The following is a 25,654-nucleotide window of genomic DNA, read 5'->3' as shown; positions in this document are numbered from 1 at the left end:
TCAAACATATCTAGTGTGAAAGAACATTTCTTAAAACTTATTCTTTTATGTTGCAATTCTTGCTTCAGCTCAGCCTTGTATAAGAGGAAAAATTAAACAAAAAAACACACCTAGTCATTTCTCCTTGATGTGAAGCACCGGTCTACAACATCTGCTTGAGAAAACTGTAAAAATATTTGCAAATGCGAAACAATAAGAATACCAAAGGTGCATATTTACATGAGCACCTGGAGGGTATTGCTTTGCTTCCGTTCCCTGATTAGATGCACAGGCCCTGAGGCAGAAGGCAGTTTCCTTTACCTCAAGGGAAACGCAGGCTGAGCGTCTCTGAAGCTCCGGCGCAGAAACAAAGGGCAAACTGGAAGAAATGGGGTGGGGGTACCGAGTGGCTCTCCACCTGTCTTAGTAAGTGAATCAGATTCGCAGCAGTGCGCTCAGCAGAGCCTGGCGCGGGGAAGTTTTAGCTACTCCAGTCCTCCGACACGCCCTCCCACAAGTTTCAGCTCATTGGCTCCTCTCAGTCTACGTAGTTCTCCCGGAGAAGCTTCCCCGTCTCCCTGGCAACCCGAGCTCCCACCAATGGCAGCCGAGGATTGGAGGTCACGTGGCCTCTGCCGCGTCTCTCGCGGAGGCAACATGGCGGCCCTGGTGCGCGCTGGCTGCGGGATTTGAATTACTCTGCTCTCGGCTGCAGCATCCTTCCTGATGGCGACTTCGGCTCTGTGCGGTTCGTGTCAGAGCCCGGTAGGGCTCCCTGGAGACCCCTCTTCGCCAAAAGAAGAAGAGGATTGTTATCGTGAAGATAGGGCCAGCGACTCAAGTTCCTATTCGTCTGCGAGTAGCGATTACGAGTAAGGTTCTGGAAGAGGGACAATTAAACCCATCCCTTCCCTGCCTAGAGTGTGCACGTGGGCTGGGGGACTGCAGAGTGTTGACTGGTTGGGATTGAGTTACCTGCTTTAGCAGCGGCTTTCAACAGTTTTCATCTCAGCCAATTACTAAAATTCTGTGGCACTCCAAAAAAAATTTTTTTTGCCAATCTGACAAAAAAATAGGTATAATTCTGATTCATTCACACTGGATGGCTATTGTTGTGTTGGCTGTTGTCATTTTTTTATTTGACAGTCGCAGCGGTTCTCAACTTCTGTGTCCCGACCGCCAAAGAAGGACCCTTTCACAGGGGTCGCCTAAGACCATCCTGCATATCAGATATTTACATTACGATTCATAACAGTAGCAACATTACAGTTATGAAGCAACAAAAATAATTTTATGGTTGCGTCACAACATGAGGAACTGTATTTAAAGGGCCAGAAGGTTGAGAACCACTGGAAGGGAAAAGCAGTCAGTGCCTTTGACTAAATAGTCAGTGATATGTTTTTAACATTTTTGAGGCACACCGGTGAAAATTGATGTCCTAATGGACTGCCATGTATGGTCAGTTTTAGGGTGATATTTTATATGTATTTAGGAATAACAGTTACTAGTATTTAATATGTATTTAGGAGTGACAATTATTTTCACCTACAGGTATGTAAAACACTTTTATCATTGTCTTTAGAAGCATGGAGAAAACCATCACTTATGGCTGCTTAATATACTATATAGGCTTAATGAGGACAGATTACATTCTTCAAGGCTTGAACAATTTTAAGAATATCACATATTTTGCATAATCTTCTGCTGTGGTCATTTAAAAATAATGAGAAAATTTATGGTTATCAATCAAGGCTGCTGGAAGGAAATATGGATTATACAGAGCCCATTTGGTCTTGCTATGGAAACCACAGACAGTGTGAAACCTCAAAGTCTTGGTTTGTCTGCATTTTAGCCTAGAGAGAATCTGTAACTTGTTTATAACTATACAACTGTGAATTGTCAGTGTAGTAATTTAGGAGACCTTATTTCAAATGGGGCACCCTGATTTTGGTGGAATGAAGATAAATGAGTTAATCTGTTTCCTATGAAACAAACAATCTGAGGACCTAGTTAGGAAAAATCGTTACTTTAAACTTTGCAGCGGTTCTCAACCTGTGGGTCACGAACAATGAAAATACATCCTGCATATCAGATATTTACATTACGATTTATAACAGTAGCAAAATTACAGTTATGAAGGTGCAACGAAAATAATTTTATGGTTGGGGGTCACCACAACATGAGGAACTGTATTAAGGGGTTGCAGCATTAGTAAGGTTGAGAACCACTGCAAAGCATTTCACAATTCAGAATACATGTGTTATATTTTAATTTTTTTAAAAATTCTATAGCAATCATTCAGTGGTCACTCCCATGTTCCAGTGTCTTTATTCTCCTAATCATAAAAGGACAGTAAATCCTTATATTGTAAAATGTCTTGCTGGTCTATATTTTGAGTCCAAGCAAGGTTCAAACTTTGTGGCTGCCCAGTCTTGGTGTGTAGGATGTGAGAGTTGATTTGTTGACCTGACCAGATTGGCAGTTTTATTCCTTCCATGTGACATTAGCTATTTACCTCCCTAAGCTGCAGAGTCACCAAAGCAAGTAGTGGCTTTCCCAACTTGGACAGGACAACTTTTTGATCAAAGGAATAGGGGTGAACCTAATATTGTCTTTCATTGCCTGCATGAAGGTTTTAAGGCAGTTATGCTGCTTATTGATTCACATAAAATATCCTGAACTTTCGGGGTTCTAATTAGTTAATTATTTGCATACTAGAGGCCTGGTGCATGAATTTGTGCACTAGTGGGCTCCCTCAGCCTGGCCTGTGGGATTGGGCCAAAACTGGTTCTCTGACATCCCCCAAGGGGTCCCGGATTGCAAAAAGGTGCAGGCCAGGCCGAGGGACACCACCAGTGCACGATCGGGATGGGGAGGGACACGGGAGGTTGGCCAGCCAGGGAGGGACTGCAGGAGGGCTCCAGGGCGTGTCCAGCCTGTCTCGCCCAGTCCTGATCAGCCGGACCCCAGCAGCAAGTTAACCTATCGGTCGGAGCGTCTGTCCCCTGGTGGTAGTGCACAGCATAGCGAGCAGTTGAGCAGCCTTAACATATCATTAGCATATTATACTTTGATTGGTTGAATGGTTGACTGGACACTTAGCATATTAGGCTTTTATTATATAGGATTCTTTCTGGAAATTATCATTATTTCATACATGCTTTGTAACTTAAAACCAGTTTGAACTGCATGAGATTGTCAATACAAAATGAGTTTAATTTGGGTACTTTTTGGTGACATACTTTTAGTAGATTTGTTTAAGACATTGTATAAGAGGAAAATTTTAGATTATTGCAGTATATCTTAACCTGGCACATTGGAAGTCCCTCGAGAAGCTTCTGAGGTAATATTGGTGGGTAGGTTGGGTTGAGGAAACCAGTGCCTAGTTTCAGTATTGAAATAACAGAAATCATACATTTACTTGCAATGCCACAATTCTTTGCTTTGGTTTACAATTATCCAACTAATTAAGCAACATTTGTTAGTTCATTTTGGCCAAAGTTAACAATTTTATGACTTAGATCTTTGATTTTTCAAGGTGACTTTTTGTATTGTTAGGTTGAAAGGCTTGACTGACAGAGAAACTGGGATGCTTTTTAAAAATAATTGAGCTATAAAAAGCTGAGGAACTTCCAGTGAAAATAAGAATGACTGGAGCCCTGGCCTGTGTGGCTCAGTTGGTTGGAGCATCATCCCGTATACTGAAAGGTTTCCAGTTCGATTCCCGATCAGGGCACATACCTAGGTTTCAGGTTGATCGCCAGTTGGGGGTTCGTACGGAAGGCAACAATCGATGTTCTCTCTCACAATTGATGTTTCTTTCTCTCCTCCCCTCCCTCTCTCCCTTCTTCTCTCTCTCTCTCTCTGAAAATCAATGGAAAAAATTGCCTCAAGTAAGGATTAAAACAACAACAAAAAGTTTACCCATGTGCTTCCCTAAGACTACTCAGGTCCCCCCACCCCTTACAACCACTTACCTTCTTTTTGTCATTTAGAGATGAGTTTGTCTTTTCTAGAGTTCTATAAGAATTGAATCAGACAGTATGGACCATTATTTTTTTTTTGTCTTCTTTTACTTGGCATAATTATTTTGAGACTTATCCATGTTGTTGTCTATATGTGACCCGCGTATTACAAAAATCTGAATTAAAACTGCTAGTTTTAATTCCTGTTTAAAAGTAAACCTTTTATTTTGGAGTAAGTTTAGATTTACAGCGAAGCTGCAAAGATAGTACAGAGTTCCTGTATATCCTTCAGTGGGTCCCCCGAGTGGATAACATCTTGCACAGCTGCGGCACATTATTCAGCACATAAGAAATTAATATTGGTACCTAACTATTAAGTAAACTCCAGATTTTTTTCAGATTTCACCATTCCTCTACTATGTCCTTTTTCTGTCCCAGGATTTAATCCAAGATATCGTGTTGCATTTAGACAGGAAGTCTCCTTAGTGCCCGGTGTTCTGTGACAGTTCTCAGTCCTTCCTTGTTTCTCATAGCCTGCACCTCTTAGTTAAGGTCATGCCAGCCAGGTTTCTTTGCTGTGGTTACTGTTTTCCACTTTCCACACACTGGTCTTTGGAAGCATGGCATTAAGTCCATCTCCTGGAATGGGGAGTAGCTACACAAAGATCCAAGGTCTCTGTGTCTTCTCGGTTAATTTTGTTTTCACTTTATGCAGTACCTTCTTTTGCAGTCTCTTAAGTTCATGTCCTGTCTTTTTTTTTTTTTTTTTTTTGTCTCGCTTATCTCCCTTCTTATAATTTTTTAAAAATTTCTTCTTCCTCTTAAAGCAGCGGTTCTCAACCTGTGGGTCGCAATCCCTTTGGCAGTCGAACGACCCTTTCACAGGGGTCGCCTAAGACCATCCTGCATATCAGATATTTACATTACGATTCATAACAGTAGCAACATTACAGTTATGAAGTAGCAACGAAAATAATTTTATGGTTGGGTCACAACGTGAGGAACTGTATTTAAAGGGCCAGAAGGTTGAGAACCACTGTCTTAAAGTGAAGTGTGTTTTTTTTTCATCTAAAGGTTAAGAAAATGGATTGTATTCATTGTTGTTGGACATGGGAATTGGTCTTTTCTTTTGGGTAAAGATCTGTATATGCGCATAAAGATGGTTACTGTATTGTTGGGGGGAGGGAACTGAACACAAAGCTTATCAGTAGGTGAATAACCAAATGTGTTACATCTCTAATTGGACAATTAATGCAGCCATTAAGGGTTTCTAAATTGTTAAGTGATAAATGAAAAAAAATATATACACACACACACACACACACAGGTATATAGATTCCACTTTTTATTTATTTTTAGATATATTTTTATTGATTTCAGAGAGGAAGAAAGAGGGAGAGAGAGAGAGAAACATCAATGATGAGAGAGAATTATTGATTGGCTGCCTCCTGTACACCCCCCCGCTGGGGAGCCTGCAACCCGGGCATGTGCCCTGACCAGAATCGAACCGGTAAGCTCTTGGTTCATAAGTCAATGCTCAACCACTGACCCATACTGGCTGGGCTCCACTTTTTAAAAACAATAACAAAATAACCCTATGTGTTTTTATATAAGAACATAGATTTTTAACATTGTTTATGTCAGTGAACGGTAAGAAGGGAAGATGATGTGTATGGTAATTATGTCCCCATTTGTGTAGAATGAGTCTATGCATATCTATAATAATAAAAGCATAATATGCTAATTAGACCAGACATCCTTCCAGACTACCTTCTGGATGAAGCTGAGGCTGCGAGGGCCCAGCCCCTTGCACGAATTTCGTGCATTGGGCCTCTAGTGTATACATAAAACTATGCATCTGAGGCTCAGTGGTTGAGCATCGACCTATGAACCAGGAGGTCATGGTTTGATTCCAGGTCAAGGCACATGCCTGGGTCGTGGGTTCCACCCCCAGTGTTGGGTGTGCAGGGGCAGTCGATCAATGATTCTCTCTCATCATTGATGTTTCTATCTCTCTCTCTTTCTCCCTTCCTCTCTGAAATCAATGAAAATATATATTTAAAAATAAAAATAAAAGGATGCATGAAAGTATAGACACCAACTAGAAATCTAGTCAACATTCATCATTTCCTCTCTGTCATCCGCTCATCTAATCAATCTCATAGTCCTGGTGATTTTCAAGCTTTTCTTAAATGTTTTTCCTATTTCCATTTTTTCTACTGTTGCCTTCATTATCATCTCTGCCTGGATGATGGAAAAAGCCCTCTACCTGGTTTCATCTCTTGAGTCCACCTCAAATCCTTCTTTTGTTTTCTTGTCAAAGTAGACGTATCCAAGGATATCTGACATGTAAAGGTAAACTTACCAATGCCCTACACTACAAAATCCAAGACCTTTCACGTGGTCCAAAGGCCTCAAAAAATTAGCACTTAACTACTCCTGTCACTCCCCATCTCACAAATTAAACTCTGGCCACCACAGCCTAGCTTTGACTATCCACACAGGCCATGGAGACTCTCGCTCAAGGCTTTTGCTTATGCTATTCCTTCTCTTTGGAAATCTCTTTTCTTCCCCTTCAGCGCCCCAGGCTCCCCTTCCTGGTCACTTATTCTTTCAAAACTCACTTCTGGAGATTCATCCACCAGGAAGATTCCCCTGACCACAGTCTCAACCTTTGGCTAAGTTTGATGACTCCTCTGTAGTACATAGCATGTGTATTTTCATGAATTCTCTCTAAGCTCCTCTTCCCCACTAGATAAAGGAGGGAAATGCTGTTTCCTTCATTTTAGTTCTAGATTTTGCTGCAGTGCCTGGAACCGTTTATTTGCTTTACAATTGAATACCACTCATGGAAGCCCCCCCACACCCCCACCTGCATGGCTCTTAAAATCATAATTAAAAGTGGTTTCACATTTAGATTTTAGAGATTAAGATAAAACTGTCTTCACATTTAAGAAGGTAGAAATGTTTCTTTTGGGTCATATATCTCTAATATAAATAATATGCCAAATTAAAGGGTGAGATTTGAGATTATAAAACAAATTCATTCATTGTTTAAATTGATAGTGTAGCTTCATAAGTGATTGTGTATAATCATGGTATTTACATTTTAAATGTAAATTTATATTCTCCCTTCAGAGAAGGACTGGGGTTGTGAAATACTGATTTCTGTGGGTACAGGTAGAGATGGTTGGAACAGCAAATATATGATTAATAACCTGCAGTAAGTGGTGGGTGCTAATGGCCTAAAATGATAGCACATACTGGGAACCAACAAATGCCAATGAAATACTAGTTTTGATATTTGGGGCTAGTTATGCCTTTTTCCCCTCTTCATATACAGTTAAAAATTCTGTATTAATTACCACCCACAGACCAAGGCAGTCGTTAGTTTCAGAGTTGAACAACAAACAGAATAGTGTATTTTTTAATTGATTTTCATAGTATTTAAAAAGAGATTTTTAAGTAAAAAGAATGAGAGTTGCTAATACTGCAGAAAACCAAACTGTCTTCTATCTGATGGAATGATTAGGACACAAATTATACCCTTTCATGCCAGGATTTTACAGCTCATGTTTCTAAAAAGACTCTCTCCACTAGTTAGTTTTTCCACTGGAACCAGTTTTGCTTTAAAGAATCGCAGTTGGAAAGGTAAACGTTCAACATTGAATAGGGCAGAGTTTGTAATTGTGTTACCTTAAGGTAAGTATTTTTTGTTTTTTAGTCATTTTTAATAGCAATAGTTTTGTTTCTTTCAATGGTTTGCTTCCCAGTTAAAAGTTCTTTTACAATCACATGATGAACTATGTAATATGTGGTTTACTTTTCCTACTACAGTTTTTCATAAAAAGGGATTTTACAGAAATTATAGGCTATAGAAGTGATCATTATTAACTATGATTATAAATGGTTTTCAGCAACGATTTTTATTCATGGTGAAGTGAATGTTTCTGTTTTGAAAATTTACTCTATAAATAACATCTATTAATACTGGTCTTTAGCTTTCATTTTAACATAACAGCCATGCTGAAAAATTTCTATGCAAATAGGATATTTTTATGTACAATTTCCAAATGGCTTACATCTGTGGATACAATGCATGATCAACTAGTAATGTAAATTATTGTCTAATGTGAACAATAACCACACGGGGGCTGAACTTAATTTCTTTTTTTAAAAAACACAAACTCAGATTCTAGAAGGCGGCCATCTCATTTTTTATTTGTTTTCTTTTCAATCGCTATATCTTTTGGATTTCTCCTCCATCCCCTGTTCTTCAAGGCTCTACAAAAAGCATCCTCCAAAAAAAAAACCCTTCGTATTCACTTACTAGAAATAATGAGATTCTAATAATGAAATAACTTTTCTATCTCCCATTTCCCTGCCCTACCCGCACCCCTGTGCTAGACAGGCATAACTTTTTCTTATGTTTGGCTGCTATCTATACTATCTGTTTTTTTTTCATAGTGACCTTGAGCCTGAATGGCTGGACAGTGTGCAGAAAAATGGAGAGCTATTTTATTTGGAACTGAGTGAGGGCGAAGAAGAAAGCCTCCTTCCTGAGACACCTGTTGTGAATCATGTCAGGTTCAGTGAAAATGAGATTATTATTGAAGAGGATGATTACAAAGAAGGAAAAAAGTATGAACCCAAACTCAAGCGGTTTACCAAAATTTTAAGAAGCAGAAGACTTTTACCCAAGCGCCATAATAAAAAAAAGAGCAATGAGAGTGGGCCGGTCTCCATTCTAAAGCATCAGTCCAATCAGAAAACAGGAGTCATTGTTCAGCAGAGGTACAAAGATGTGACTGTCTATGTAAACCCCAAAAAGCTAACAGTCACCAAAGCCAAAGAGCAGCTCAAGCTTCTGGAAGTGCTAGTTGGGATCATCCATCAGACCAAGTGGAGCTGGAGAAGAACCGGGAAGCAGGCCGGTGGGGAGAGGCTGGTGGTCCATGGCCTGCTGCCAGGAGGATCAGCCATGAAGAGTGGTCAGGTGTTAATTGGTAAGTGCTGTGGCTAAACATCAGGGCTTGTTTGCTGAGACACGGTATTAAAGATGCCAATGAGGAACACGATCAAAACAGAATTATAGCCAGGGTCTTAACAGATTAAGGACTCCCTGACGATATTTGGGACAGTAGTGAAATTGTTAAGCCAGGCACGGTGTGCTGAAAATAAACGCTTTAGTGCCTGGAAGATGTTTGTGTGCCTTGCTTAGGCCAGGGGACAGCTTAACTAATTTCTGAGTTTTGAATGATATAACTTGGTCATCTTGGTTATATTTACTGAAAAGTAAAAGAAAATAAGTTGATTGCACAGGGATAATTTAGGGTTGAATGACACGTCCAATAACATTATACAAAAATATATAATTTTATGAATAAAAGAACTGTAAAATTGTATGTTTGCCTTTGAATGCACTGAGATCTTGGAATGGTTTTAACTGTTTCATTTGGCATGTTTAACAGCAGTGGTGGTGTACATAAATTTCCCTTTAAGGGTGCTTGCCATAAAACATCCCACCAATTTGGAGGGGGGAAAAATTAAACCCACACGTTTTTCTGAATATATACTAAGATGAGCATTTTGTGTTAGTGATACATTTTAAGCTGTTGTAGATAATGTTTGAGTTAGTAGTAATTTTATTACTTATAAATAAATTAGACACAGATGAGAATATGTTATTAGTAAAACTTAACGGTATTAACAATGCTAGAAGCTGGCAGTCTTAAGTTGATCTAGCCTAAGAGATTTAAATAAAGGAGCTTTTATTGATACTTTAAAAACATTTAAAAACATATTTTTATCATGTCTAAATCTGACTTGACAAATAATTATTTGGGCATCTGCTAGGTGCCAGGACCACAAAGATTAATGGTCCAAATGCTCCTCTCATGGAGCTCATACTGTCGTGGAAGAGATGGGCCAGAAATAGGCCGACAGTTTCACACAGTGTGGTCAGTGCCATGAAAGGGGTTTGCAAGGAGGACCCGAGTAGGAAGGGCACCTGTACCAAGTGTGTGTTACAGAGGGTTGCAACCAGATCCCCACATTCTCTTCTTACAATGTCATGCTGATCCGTGTCCCACAGAGAGTTATAGTCTGTGTGTCTCTCCCCGCCCAGCCCTCTGAATCTGGGTGGGCCTGTGACTACAGCTTATGTGGTCCTATGTGATTTACTTAAAAGGTGGGATCATAATGATTCGACATTGGTATATATTGCAAAGTGACGACCACAATAAGTCAGTACGCACATAGTTAAACGTGATTGTTGCTTTAAGCTACCGAGTCTTTGGGTGATTTGTTCTGCAGCACAGAGGTCACTATGTAAAAATAAAATGTACAGGGAGAATAATTAGAAGTCAGTGTAAATACAACAAGTGCTAATAGTGTTGGGTTAGTGTAGGGACAGTATGGGTGATTGTTTTCTCTGCTTTTTTCAAAAGTTTTTGTTATGGTTATGTTCTATGTTTTTAAAGTTATGTATTTTAGGAATAAAGAACAGACTATTTCAATGTCATAGGGGGTTTGCTAATCCCACAAAGAGCTTCTGTGATGGAAATTTGTCATAGTTCCCTTCACGCTGCGGTCTGTGGTTGAACTGTGAGGTAACCCACAGAACGGAGGATCTTGAAAACTGCCCGGGTGATGGAGCTTGCTGGCGTAGCTGCCTTCGTCTAACAGGAGAAGGACCCTCCTTTGACTGACGTGCTTGGTTAGCACAGTGAGACTGATGGCTTCCTTCTTTCCTTTCAAGACAGCAGATCTCTATTCTGATTCTTCTTTGCTGGGGTCTTGGAAGTTTTGCTGCCTTTTTAGGTGCCATTTTGCTGTTCCTTCTGCCAAGGACTTGCACTTTATTTTTTAGATTTCTATTCCTGGGTTTTTCTTCAAGTTTGACAGTCAGCTGGTAGCTCCTGGACTCCTATAGCCAACCCCCACCCCCAGACCAGAGCGAATGGAAGTCCAGCCAGTGCTGCTAAGTGGTTAAGCCCCCATCTCTGAACAAGGAGGCCGCGGTGCAATTCCCAGCTCAGGCTGCCAGTGCTGTGAGGTCCAGGAAGCCTGAGTCCCTTCACGGAAGTGCTCGGAAAAACTTGAGGAAAACAAGTATCTGGGAGAATAAGAAGTAGATGTAACACTTTCTTATAGAAAGAAATTTTTCTACTAAACATTTAAAAAGATTTTACTACACTTGCTCTAAAATTTATTCTCGTATATTTTATGATGATACATGTCTCCCACTTTTAGAGGTTTCTTAAGTGTGATGCTTTCAGGTGACACTCCCTAAAACACTCAGCTGCAGAACTGTATCCATTAGGATTTGGGGGGGAAAGTTATTTGGGACATTTTCCAGTGGAGTCTGAGTTTAAAGGAACAAGTTTTAAATGGGGTCACCATTTAGGTGTTCTGATCATCTTATGGACAACAGAACACCTGGATAGAATGGTCCAGAAGTGGGTTTCTTTTGCATCAATACTCTGATATTATTCATTGTTCCTTTTCTTTAAAAAAAAAATCACTGCAGCTATAAATAATTTGATATAGTACATTTGTCTCCTGTTTTAAAAAATGGGGCGGGGGGGAATGTTGCTTTTTTCTTCCCCAGGTTGAACTGAAGTTGGAAGTTTATTTTAGTTTACAAGTTCTTTTAAGAAAAGTTACCAGGTTGCTCAAAGTGCTTCAGTAATTGACCATCATAGTGACTCAGTGCCCACACCTTCAGAGCTGTGAAGTGAATAGCCTCTGAACCTAGTACAGGCCATTGAAAACCATCACATAATGACCTAAGGAATCCCACCTGCTCACTCTGCACTTAACCCTTTTCCCATGTGATAGAAGGTCAAGGAGAGCAAGGGAGGAAGCAGAGAGGGGAGAGAGAGGAGTAACAGTAGCTAAAAGAACAGCATTTTCACCTATTCCCCAATCCTCATTCCCAGGGTGACATGAAGAGGGACAGGTGACACCTAAACACATACCTATAGTGAGTTGCATTAAAAGGAGAGGAACTTTGACCTTAGGGAAGATGAATCTTCTATAAAGAACAATTATTAATAATAAGATATTGAGGGAGACACTATCCCTATTATACTGCACATTGAACAGACTTGACCTTTGCTCTGGAGAGAGACACTATCTCCGTCATCCAAGGCTGTTCTCTATACAAACATCTTTGAAAAGATAATCCAGAACAAAGACTTTCAGTGCCTTGGGTTGCAAGATGGACAAAACATGGGAGATCGATGAAAAATTGTCTATCAACACTATTTTATCCATATATATGTTTATTATCCATTTTCCCCAAAGAGTATTAAGCTCTGTTTAGAGATTTTGATGTGTTTAATTCAATTCTTTATCTGCAGTGCCTGGCACACAGTAGGTGCTCAATATTCATTGGATTAATTAATGGATGAATATAAATCACTGATCAGTTTCATAATGATATATTTAAATATGATGAGAAATAACCTGATGTATATATTTCTATTATATAACTTACTGGTGTTTTGATAGTACCTTTAATTATGTTTTGAATGTAAATTTCCATTTTAAGATTGATCTTTATTATATTAATCCCCCCAGATTTATAAACACACACTTAAAGAAAAGCCACGGCAAAGGAAATTTTTACCAAACATGCGATGGGCTCTGATATGGTGGGCCTTTGAAAAAAAGAGCTATGTGTAGACACAGATCAATAACAGTGAATTCACAGCATACTGAGTTATGACGTACCACATGTATTTAATTAAAATTTCAGCTGAATATTTTCACTGTGGGTATAAGTGGTTAGATTCAGTTTTGTTAAGTGCAGTACTTGGTTTATGCTGCAGATTTCCATTTGGCCTTTGGCTTTACATAGTTCTCCCAATGGTATAAAAAATGAGAATATTCATCTCTATAATATTCATGGGTTGTATTCAGTCTCAGTACAATGTTGGTCTGTATTGTAGTTTAAGAAAGAGTGGAATGGAAGATTAGCTCTGCCACTAGTGAGCTTTTTCGCCTTGGACAAGCCCTTGAATGTCTGGACCATATCTTCCACTGTACTTTAAAGAGGTCAGAATCGGTGGTTTTTAATGTTCCAATTCTAGGTCTTTTTGGTTCGGGGATATTCCCACGACTATCTTTTATTGTTATTCTTTTCTCAGGTGATGTCCTTGTTGCTGTGAACGATGTTGATGTGACCTCTGAGAACATAGAGAGAGTTCTGTCCTGCATTCCTGGGCCTATGCAGGTATGGATGTTCTTTGTCTAGGTGCTATGATGAATTAACATAAGATGAGTGCATCTTGTGCTATTTTCTGTTTGTTTTAAGATTCTGGAAATTATCGTGTATAATGGAGGAGTTCTTACATACTTGGGTATTTAAAATATTTTAGATCTTGTTAACATTTTTAGCTTTTGGAGATTGTTCTTAAAAGAGAGAATCATATCCACAAGTGAAACTCATCCTCAGTAAAGGAGGAAGAAGAACAATAATAAATACATATGCAATGACCAGTCTGCCATTATAACTACCCTATGTGCTAATGGAACTCCCGTTCCTAGAAAAGTCATTCTAAACAGTCCTGGAACTTTCTCTTCTCTGACTTACCACAGTCATTATTGCTATCAAGTTTTTCCTGTGCTTTTTATTATTTATTTATTTACTTACTTACTTATTTATATTAAACCATACTATTTTCTTGATTTTTCTGTTATCTAGTTTAGCCTTATTCCTGAATTTTTGTTTAGCTAAGTAATGAATTACCTTCCATTCATTATAGGTAAAAAATAAAACTCTTTCGTAATGTTATTTTGCTACCCAAAGCACTGATATTCTGTGTCAGAGATGACATTTTCAGGTCATTAGATGTATTTTGAAAGTGCTATACCTCATATTTATGAATGCTCTGCTCTTGTTAGCATTAGGCATTCGCTTTCTCTCTTTTGCGGGCTAAAGAGGATGATGTGCTTCAGGTAGGTTAGAGACTCTGTTAGGTGAGTGAGAGCGTGAAGCAGTTTTGGGATTGATGGGGATGAGCAGAATCCCTGATAAATCAGAATCTTATCTGCATCTAACTTGAGACTCTGACACAATAGAACCCATGATGGAAATACCTTGTTTTCTTAAAAAAAAAAAGATTCCTCTATGTTCACTGCCTTCTCTTAAAACTCTCTCTTTCTTCCTCCCACTTTATCTCTATATAAATTTATCTATCTTTAGAAATGTAAAATGAAAGTGCTAGAAGTTTAGCAGATTTGCCTTTTAGGAATGTATCGTTCTGGATGGGAGTGGGGGTTGGGAAACCAGGTGGTCAGCTTCAGAGTGGTCCAAAAGAGAGGTGATTAAGGCCTGAGGGGAGGTGTTGGCTGGGGATATGGAAGAGGAGGAGATTAGATTTAAGTCATGTGGGAGGACAGTACTTCCTGCAGGACAGAGAGGAGTCCAAGATGCCTTCCAGGTTTTGTATTCAGTAATTCAGTGAGATTGCCCAAGAGAACAGGACCAAGGAGGAGAGAGTTTGCTTGTTAAATGGTGTGAGTTGGAGATAGAAGTAGAGAGAGGGGGAGGAGAAACCAAGATGGCGGCATAGGTAAACGCCGGAGATTGCTGCCTCGCACAACCACTTCAAAAATACAACTAAAAGACAGAACGGACATCACCCAGAACCACAGGAAGGCTGGCTGAGGGAAAATTCTACAACTAGAAGGAAAGAGAAAATCATACTGAGACTCAGAGGAGGTGCAGTGCTGAAGTAAATTACAAAGGTGCGTGCGGAGCGGGCTGGCGACTGAGGGCGCGGTTGTCTGTTTCAATCGGGAGGGAGTCTCAGGCTCTGGGCTCCAGTTCTGGGCGAGTCTTTGGGGACCCAGACTCAAACGGGAGAAGCGGGACTGTCTGGCATCGGTTGGAACTCAAGGGCAGCTTTCTCTCCGAGGGGCTTGCAGCGATTACCGGGACACTGAGAGGCAGAGAGCCTCTGGGGATGGGACTGAGAGCAGCCATAACTGCTTGCTCCACCCACCCCGTTAATTCCCTGGGACCCGCCCCGCTCAAGCCTTTGCTGGTTAGCTTCAGGCAGAGGCGAGGCTAGATTAGCATCGCCTTAGAGATCCAGGACAGAAATTCTCCCACTGCAGACACAGCTGATTCTCACAGCCAATTGGCCTGGAGGTCAAATCCCTCCCAGTGTTACCTACAACAATCAAGGTTAACTACAACAAGACTGCGCACAAAGACCACAAAGGGGTGCACCAAAAGTGTCTACCTCAGGTAATTGGGACACTTTGCACAGAAAGCCACTCTATCGACACAGCGAAGCATAAAAAATGCCGAGACAAAGAAACAGGACACAAATGACAGAACTGGAGGAAAGCAGGCTGCTGGATATAGAAAAAGGACCAACTAGAAATTAAGCATACACGGACTGAAATAACGAATACTATACAGACTCCCAACAGCAGACCAGAGGAGCTCAAGAATCAAGTCAATGATTTGAAATGCAAAGAAGCAAAAAACACCCAACCGGAAAAGCAAAATGAAAAAAGAATCCGAAAATACGAAGATAGTGTAAGGAGCCTCTGGGACAGCTTCAAGCGTACCAACATCAGAATTATAGGGGTGCCAGAAGATGAGAGAGAGCAAGATATTGAAAACCTATTTGAAGAAATAATGACAGAAAACTTCCCCTACCTGGTGAAAGAAATAGATTTACAAGTCCAGGAAGCGCAGAGAACCCCAAACAAAAGGAATCCAAAGAGGACCACACCAAGACACATCATAATTAAAATGCCAAGAGCAAAAGACAAAGAGAGAATCTTAAAAGCAGCAAGAGAAAGAAACCCAGTTACCTACAAGGGAATACCCATATGACTGTCAGCTGATTTCTCAACAGAAACTTTGCAGGCCAGAAGGGACTGGCAAGAAATATTCAAAGTGATGAATACCAAGAACCTACAACCAAGATTACTTTATCCAGCAAAGCTGTCATTCAGAATTGAAGGTCAGATAAAGAGCTTCACAGACAAGATAAAGCTAAAGGAGTTCATCACCACCAAACCACTATTATATGAAATGCTGAAAGGTATACTTTAAGAAGAGGAAGAAGAAGAAAAAGGTAAAGATACAAATTATGAACAACAAATATGCATCTATCAACAAGTGAATCTAAAAATCAAGTGAATAAATAATCTGATGAACAGAATGAACTGGTGATTATAATAGAATCAGGGACATAGAAAGGGAATGGACTGACTATTCTTGGAGGGGAAAGGGGTGTGGGGGATGGGGGATGGGGGAAGAGACTGGACAAGAATCGTGCACCTATGGATGAGGACAGTGGGTGGGGAGTGAGGGCGGAGGGTGGGGTGGGAACTGGGAGGAGGGGAGTTATGGGGGGAAAAAAGAGAAACAAATGTAATAATCTGAACAATAAAGATTTAATTTAAAAAAAAAAGAAGTAGAGAGAGGGGATCATTAAAGCAACAAGATTTGGGAAGTGAGGAGTTACAGTGACTACATCCCTAGACCTGAGGAAAGACACATCCTCTCCTGAACTGGGAGAGAAGGAGGAAAGGAAGGATGGGCAAATTGTGCCAATCAGAAACAGTTTTGAGGGGGACAGGAAATGAGGAACCATGATATGTGTCATAGGTGAATGTCTATGAAAGAACAACAGGAATCTTTTTTTATGAGAAGCTTCATATAAACTACCTTATATTAAATGTTTCTGAATAAAAGTTTTTCCCCATAAAACATAATATCCTCATATTTACATATATCAACCCCCTTTTTAAAAATAGCTAACTCTTAACTCTTCACTTGCTTATCTGTCTCACCCTTTATTATTTCATCAAGGCAACCAGATTTCCTGACATTTATAGCTACTTAACATGTAAGCTTTTTCAAAATGTCTTGCTAAAGTATAATTATCTTTGAAATATAGAGCCAACTTTACTTAAATCAGAAGAATGCTGGCTAAAATCATTCCTTAAAGAATTTTAATGGATGGTTCTGTGGTGTGTGTTGGTTTAAGTTTTTGTCATGGTAAGGGGAAAGGTCTGTGTACCACAGGAAAAATGTGCTGGTGTGTGCCAAGTAGAACATTAACATTGGTTTTCAAGTATCTTGTTCTTCATGAAGCATAGCAAACCAGCCTTCAATTTTAGGTTGCTGTTGCTGCCTAAAGTAAAATTGGTGAATTGTTATTTTAAGTCATTTCCTTTTGTCATTTCTGGGGAATCACGCCCTAGTTGACCTCTCCACCCACAAGAATCTCAGCTAGAAAAGACGTACAGCTCTCACAGACGCTGCAGCCCATGTGGCCTGTCTCTGTGATGCCTGCTTCCCTAGGATGTCACTCATCTCTTGCTCTTGCAACCAGGTTCTTCCCCCTCCTAGCCACTCCTCCCCCAAACCCAGTGTCCGGGGAACAGTCTTCAAAGCTCCCGTCTAGTTTGTCACAAATTCTGTGCTTCAGAATTTCCCCAAATTCTAGATTTCTTGCATTTCCAAGGAACATCATCAAAGGCTCCAATATATTCTGTTTTGGATACTCCTAAATTCTCAAACTCAGATAAAAGAACCTCCAGACCCCCAGGCCATTCGCTTCATCAGATCCTTACTCAAGGATTTCATGTTTGTATTTTTATTCTTGCATACACATATTGAGAGCATTACCCACTGGAACAGATGCCACCCTCATAAAATAGTTTTTCAGGCCATATAATGTTTACATGTTGCTTGTTTAGGTCAAAACCTCATACCAAACACTGTTTTTCATATCCTTCTAAGATCATTCCTAAAACAATGTCTCTTCAACTCTTCCTTACCTTAACCGTATATTAATTTCCATCAGATAAATTGTGATTGTTCCCATGTAGGATCTGTAATTTTTTTATATTTTTGTTTAGTTTGCTTAATATCCCTCCCCCAGATATTCTAATTTTATACTCAGCCTTTTTTGATACAGTGTTCTAATATCAAAGGTCCATTTCTCAATATCAGATTTACAGAAAACAAAAAATTTAATAAAGTTTGATCTTTTCCATTTGGAATGTATTAAATGTTTTGTAAAGAAAGATATCACCAGGCCTCAGAAAAATTTCATGAGGGATTTCTCTCCTCCTGCTCTCTATACAGATTACTGCTAATTGTGACCTAGTTTATCTTTATTCTGAATGTATACATATTGATGAATTTAGACTTCATGACTCTTTTCTTTTCTACTTGTTACTAAAATAAACTCTGAGACTTATTTTAGAAAAGATGCTTATGTGACTTAATTGACTTTATGTAGACAAAGATAACTGAGTGCCCCTGAAATGCCACAGATAGCTACAGATAGCAAAATTTAACACAGTCATAGTCGCTCCTTGCCAACAAAAAAGAAGACACCTAGATATTTTTCTTTTGGAAGGTTTTATTCATTGGGGCAGATTTATTCATTTTATAGTATAATGCAAACAGTTGTTGGATGGGCTGGTGGGATTATGAATGAATTTTTTAAAATACATGGTTCACATTTTTAATAAAAATATAAAAATAAAGCTCATTATTAAAAAGAGTTCCTAATGTGTTAGTATTTATCATATATTTAAAGTTGGCCTTAGCTGACGAGGTGGCCGAGTGGTTAAGGCGATGGACTGCTAAAGTTGGCCTTGAAAATAGTGCCTCTTATAATACATTTCTAAAAATAGGGATTACTACTATCTTGATAATAGTTTTTAGATATTTTATCCCTAAATGCAATTTACTATGTACAAACAGTTTTATCTGTTTTTAAATATTGAGCAGACTTCTTCCCCCCCCAGCTTTACTGAGGTATGCTTGACAAATAAAAATTGTATATATCTAAGTTATACAATGTAATTTTTTAAAGTATACAATAAACTTAATATACACATATTGAGCAGACATTTTTCTTGATAAGCATGAATTTATTTTTTTACTTTTAAAATGTAATCTAATTTTAAAATAATCATTGTATGTTAGTGTTTAATGTTAAAATGTTATGGATTATTACACTTAGAATGTTTGCTTTACTCATCGATAGTATGGTCAATTTTAAATAGGAATATTTTGTGCCTCTCTAGCTTATGATGATGTCCCTGCTACGTAAAATTAAGTATCCTATATAATAAAAGCCTAATATGCTAAGTGTCCAGTCGTCCATTCAACCAATCAAAGCGTAATATGCTGCTGATATGCTAAGGCCACTCAACCACTTGCTATTATGTGCACTGACCACTAGGGGGCAGATAGTCAACTGGTTGACCAGTCGCTATGATGTGCACTAACCACCAAGGGGCAGATGCTCCTACTGGTAGGTTAGCTTACTGCTGGGGTCCGGCCGATGGTGACTGAGCAAGACGGGCTGGACATGCCCTGGAGCCCTCCCATGGTCCCTCCCCAACTGGCCAACCTCCCGTGTCCCTCCCCAGCCCCAGTTGTGCACCGGTGGGGTCCCTTGGCCTGACCTGTGCCCTCTCACAATCCGGGACCCCTCAGGGCATGTCGGAGAGCTGGTTTCAGCCCAATCCTGCAGGCCAGGCCAAGGGACCCCACTGGTATATATAAAAGCCTAAGTGACCATCCCACCAGTAGCTATGATGCACAATGACCACCAGGGAGCAGACACTCTGACCGGTAGCTATGACATGCACTGACCACCAGGGGGCAGACACTCAATGCAAGAGCTGCTGAGCTGTGGTGACTTGGCAGCTGAGGTTCTCAGGTGATGCACCCGGAACCAGAGAGGAGGGAGCCCGATTCCAGAGTGTGTCACCCGAGAACCACCCTCTCGCAATCCGGGACCCCTCAGGGGATGTGGGAGAGCGGGTTTCAACCAGATCCCCGCAGGCCAGGCCAAGGGACCCACCAGTGCATGAATCCGGTATTTAAATATTCTTTAACTTCTTTTAGTCAAGATACACACTGATGCTTTAAAATGAGTGAGTTATCTTTGGCCAGCGGGCATCTAGACACTTAGCTCCTTTTTCAAGGAAAGGTAATTGAGGAGTGGAAGCTCCTTTCAACATCTGGAAAAAGGCCATGTCCTGGACGCTTACCAAACTGGTTGGTCATCAGGCCATGAAATGAAAACTGCATGATAAAACTGATAGATGATCTTATTTAGCCCATGATCCAAGATCCAGCACGTTGATTGTTCTTTGCTCTCCTGAGCCTTTAAAGGACCCCAAAGAATGTCTGAGAGAACATTTGAACCTCACCTCACTTGAAAGGAGCGCTAGTTCTGGAGGTTGCTTTTTTTGTTTTGTTTTTTTGTTAAGCCTCACCAGAGGATATTTTTTCCATTGATTTTTAGAGAAAGTGGAAGAGAGGGAGGGATGGAGAGAAAGAGAGAGAGAGAGAGAGAGAGAGAGAGAGAGAGAGAGAGAGAGAGATCAGTGTGAAAGAGACACATTGGTTGCCTCCCACACTTGGCCAGGATCAACAATGGAACCTGTGACCCTTCGGTGCACAGGCCGACACTCTAACCACTGACTCACACTAGCCAGAGCTGGAGGTTGCTTTTAATCCCGAATCTCCTTTATTTTCCCCAGAGGAGTCAGTGCTCATAATGTGGTATTAGTCTTTATTACACTGTCAGATCACACTAATTTTTGTTTTTGGTGTCATTTCTTGTTTTTGGTGTCAATACTTACAATTCAATTATTAAGTTTAAACAAATGAATTTTTGAACAGAGAATTATACATTCTTGCTCAATAAATATTTGTATTACTGTGTGCCGGACACTGGGCTAGGGCCGGACACCGGGCTAGGAACCGGGGAGCCCGTGCTGTAGGAAGATGTCTCTGCATGTTGTGTGTACCTGAGTGTATGTGCAGGTACAGAGCCTCCTTTGCGAAAGCTGCAGCTGATTTTCCCTTGTTGAAACATCAACGCGTTGTTTTAATTTTTAAAGGTGAAGCTGACATTAGAAAATGCATATGCTGTGAAAAAGGAAACGACTCAACCGAGACAGAAAAATGCACAATCGAAAACAGAAGGTGATTTAGTCAAACTTCTATGGGGAGAAGAGATTGAAGGTAGCCAGCAGAATGTGCTAAACACCCCTCACGTGGTTATGTATCTCACACTAGAGCTGGACTCCGAGACCTCAAAGGAGGAGGTGAGTCTTCTCAAAAGTGCAGGGAAAACAGAGGACCTTGTATAGTCTTCCGAGTGAAGAATAAGCACTTTTCTCAGTCATTCTGTCTTCATATGTTTTTGGTATGTCTCTTGCTTCTTCTAATTGCAGTAAATTTTAACTGACAAGCTCAGTGGGTTCATTTGTAGAGATTAGTGAAATACTTGAATTTGTTTCTGCTGTCTTCTTTAAAAATTCTGTTTGAACTGGTTTTCCATAATACATATTTGGAAATATATATTGATTTCAGAGAGGAAGGGGGAGAGAGATAGAAACATCAATGATGAGAGAGAATCATTGATCAGATGCCTCCTGCACACCCTCTACTGGGGATCAAGCCCACAAACCCTGGCATGTGCCCTGACTGGGAATCAAACCGTGACCTCCTGGTTCATAGGTGGACACTCAACCACTGAGCCACACTGGCCAGGCTTCTATGATATTTCCTTACCTATTTTGGGTTGCTTGTATCATTATTATTCTTGTTCTCTTTTTATGTGTGATTCCCCTTAAATTTTTATCACATTTGTCTTACAAGATTCTAAAGTTAAACACTATCTGCACCGCTTTTCAAAATAATTCAAGGCTTTAGTATGCCTTAATTTTAATCATCCCCTCTTCACCTACATGCTATTGTCATCAATATCTTAGTGCCATCATTTTTTTTCATTCCGCAAATTAGCACAATTATACTATTATTACTAATAATTATTATATTTTATACTTTATGAAAATATATAAATCATATATTATAAAATTACATATTTCAGAGATGAACCTTCTTTAAATTTACATATATGCTTAGCAATTTCTTTACTCACCATTCTTTCTTACGTCTTAGACTGTCCTTACATGGTATTTTTTTTCTTCTTCCTAAAACATACATGTTAGAAATTTCTTTTTAGTGAAAGTCTGTTCCTGATAAATTATTTTTATTATTTATCTGTTGATGTGTTTTTCACCCCTTCCTGAAAGGTAGTTTTATAATTCTACTTTGTATTAGTCAGAATAGGCCCATCGCTATAATAAACAACCCTCTTGTCTCAGTGATAACATAATGGAAGTTTATTTCTCATTTCAATGTAAACGTTCCTGTCTGTGTGGCTCTGTGATCCAAGCCCTTCCTCTAGTGGTTCCATTCTTCCCAAGAGCTTCCCAGTCCTCTGCTGCATCCAGTTGGCCAATGTGAGAAGAGTGGAAGCGTGCCGTAACATCTGGCACATTTCAGAGGCCTGGCTTCAAAGTAGCAGCATCACTTCTGTTCATGTTCCAGTGCCTAGAACTAGTTATATCCTCTCTCCTGATACAAGGAGGTAGGAAGTGTAGTCTTCCTGTGTGGCCAGGAAGAAGATGGGGTCAAGACATGGTATTGCTTATGCCAGCCAGGTAAAAAGTGATTTTTTTCTCTAATCTGTTTGAAAATAGTATTCCTTTGTCCTCAGACTTCCATAATTGCTGTTAAGTCTACTGTCAGTCATTCCTCTGTAAGACATGTTTTTTATTTTCTTTCTTCATTATAGCTTCTGCTATGTCCATAGTGTTTTTTAACCTCTCCATTGTGTTTAATAGTTACAGTTTTATTTTTAGGAGTTTCTGAAAATTTTCTAACTACATGCATATAGATCTACAGTGCTGTTCCTGGTAGTCTCCTGTTGCTTGTTCATCTTAGTGATTCCATACTTTATTTCTCTAAGCATTTCATACAGAGTTCTCTGCTCTGAATCTACCCATCCCACTATCTCTAAGTCCTGAAGGGACTCTGACTGTGGTGACTTGTCTTCTTACGTCCTTGGAGATCATTGATGAAACTTGCTGCTTGATTTTATCTTTGGGAGTCCTAACGTTCTAAAGTGGGAATGTGTTCCTTCAGAGAGAATTTGCTGCTTCTGCTTCTGCCACTGGCCTGGGGTTTACTCAAGGATCTAGGTGTAGCACACTGGTCTTAGGCTTAGCTCATCTACTGAGCCGCTAGTCCAGTGCTAGTGTCCTGATCAAATATGGGAGGCATCAGCCCTCAGGACAGCCCTGCCTCTGCCTTTCTGCCCACCACTCCCCACTCCCAGCTGAGGCCCCAGCTTGCTTTGCAGTGGTGGGGAAGGAGGTGTGGAAGGGTATGGAGAGGGTGTCCTTGGAAACCCTCTACTTCTTACATATCCAGCAGTTCAAACAAGTATGTTTTGGTCATGGATCTAGTTGTTTTATAACACAGGAGTCGCTTAGAGCATCTAGTTTACCATAATGCTTGGAGCAGAAGTGGGATCTAAAATTAGGTTTTACCTAATTTGCATTTCTTTGCTTTTGAAATCTTTGCAGTCTGTATTCTCAGTGCCAAAGCCATGTTACACAAGGGGTGTATTTCCCTGGGTTGCTTTCTTCATATATCAAAATTTAGTCACTGATTCAAAAGGAAAAGAAGGGATTTACTTATACATATTTTTATTATTTTCTCTGTTCTGAAATGCCTAGAGACCTAGAGTTAATCATTCTAATTTCTTGCATGTATGATTAGTCCTTTATATCTTTAAAACAAATGAGAAGTTTAACCATTTATTGGGTAAAACACACACGAAGTTTCTGGGATGGTAGCACTCTGCCTCTTTCTAGGTTGTCTGAGAGTAGGATGCTGCTGAGGCCTTTTGTCATCCTTGCCTTTCTTTCCATGGGAAAGTGTGTAGATGTTTCTCAGTCTGTTGACAGTCCTGTATCAACACTGTGATCAAAGAGGCTTTTTATTCTCATTGAATAGAGTGGGAGTTGCTGCAAATGCATGCTGCTAGCAAGTGCTTAAAAACACAGCTAATTAAATTGGTTAGGAATTGTAGAGCTTGCCGGCACGTTAACAGTGAGGTTTTCCAGACTGGTTCTGCAGCAGTTGGCATAGAGGTTTCCTCAAAGGACCTTTCTTTACTGGTATGACTTATCTTACAATAAGATGTCATAGGGTCATTTTGTTTTCCTGTGAGTTACATATCTAAGAAAAGCTTGTTTTCTTTGAATTAGATGATTTGGAAATTTCACAAAATGAATCAAAGGAAATATGGTTATTTGTTTAAAGTGGTATTTGTTATTTGGCTACATACAATACATTTATTGACTAGCAAAATTTTAAATGTATAAGTAGACATAACAGAAGATCTTAACTGATGTTTGACTTAATTTCTAGAGATAAAGTGTTTAACTGTTTTTACACTAAAAATATTGCAAGAAGATTTGAGTTGTTAGACAGAGTGTATGGCCCACACATTCCATAGCAATTTGCATATATTGAATGTGTTTATTAATAAGCACAAAAAGCAGATGTGTATAGCTTGTCATTATTTATATTTGTCCTAATGTAAAAGTTGCCAAGATATACATACCATGTCACATAATTACTTCTTGTAAAAAGAGACCAAAGCAAGAAGTAGAACAGTCTTAGAGAGAACCAAAGAAAATATCTGATAATATTATAAGAGTTTGGGCTTTCAATAGTGGCTCTATTAATATTTATGCATATTGCCATTAAACAGTATTAGTGGAAACTACTCTGAATTCTCCAAGGTTTCTATCTGGAAATTTGTATTTTGCCTGCATTTTATTTGCCTTGTAAGAAAAATGTCATGTTGCTTTAAGTAACAGCAAAAAAGTGAGGTCCAGAATGATTCATCCCTTTGGTAAAAGTTCTAGCATAGTGCACATCCTGATTTTGAAATTTGTTATTTTGTTAAAATTTCATGTTTCCTGGGAACAGGCTTTTCTTGAAAATTGAAAAGTAGTAAGCATTCTGAGATTTATCCTATAGATCTAGCATTTTACATAATTTAAAATGTGCTGTTCTTTAAAGACTTCATTCAGATTAATTTGTGGTAGGAAAACCCTTTCAAAATTTATAATATTATAATGTTTCTTTCTTCCTATCTACATTACTCTAATGTAGTTTTGTGTTCTCACTTTTTAATTTCAGTATTGTTTTGGGGTTAAATAAAGATTTAATAATTTAACAAATTCACCAAAAATGACAAAGATGATCCTTTTAAAGTCAGTATGAAAGTAATTAAATTTAAGGACTCCTAAAAGTTACATATGATATCTACACAGATACCATATGTGTAAAAATATTTGTATAATGAAATATAATAAAATATTCATGTTAGAATTTATTGTAAAGGGGATTAAAGTTTAAAACATTGTTTGAAATTATTCCAACTAATTAGTGTCCTATTCAGTATATATTTTGACATCATGACCAACTTTGATAGTCTCTAACTTACATTTTCAACTGCGTTAAAATTCTAAGCATATATCTCTTCTTATGTTTGAGTAAAACTACTGAAACTGAAAAGATTCTTTTTAATGTTGTTCTTTTCTTAATACAAACTGAACTTTCCATGACAAAAAATTAATAACTGGAAAATTTGAGGAGTGTGATCATTTTTGTTTGTTTGTTTTCATTTAACAGCAAGAAATTCTTTATCATTACCCAGTGTCTGATGCATCTCAGAAACTTAAAAGTGTGAGAGGGATATTTCTCACACTGTGTGACATGCTGGAAAATGTAACTGGGACACAAGTTACTAGGTAATAATTGA

At 39.1% G+C, this 25,654-nt stretch overlaps 1 protein-coding gene across 2 annotated transcripts in view; it reads left to right on the top strand.

Annotated features, from left to right (window-relative positions):
- Positions 1-630: 630 nt before the first annotated feature.
- The window catches only part of INTU (inturned planar cell polarity protein), a 61,535-nt gene continuing 36,511 nt past the window's right edge, over positions 631-25,654 (top strand). For both annotated transcript variants that reach the window (XM_059698082.1, XM_059698081.1), the window contains exons 1-5: positions 631-851; positions 8,412-8,950; positions 13,100-13,185; positions 20,862-21,068; positions 25,525-25,643. In XM_059698082.1, the coding sequence (XP_059554065.1) occupies positions 706-851; positions 8,412-8,950; positions 13,100-13,185; positions 20,862-21,068; positions 25,525-25,643 (1,097 nt within the window). In that variant the 5' untranslated portion in view covers positions 631-705. The remainder of the gene's footprint in view (positions 852-8,411; positions 8,951-13,099; positions 13,186-20,861; positions 21,069-25,524; positions 25,644-25,654) is intronic.

Source organism: Myotis daubentonii, chromosome 5, assembly GCF_963259705.1.
Source record: "Myotis daubentonii chromosome 5, mMyoDau2.1, whole genome shotgun sequence".
Lineage (NCBI taxonomy): Eukaryota > Metazoa > Chordata > Mammalia > Chiroptera > Vespertilionidae > Myotis > Myotis daubentonii.
This window is presented reverse-complemented; position numbering and strand designations above follow the sequence as displayed.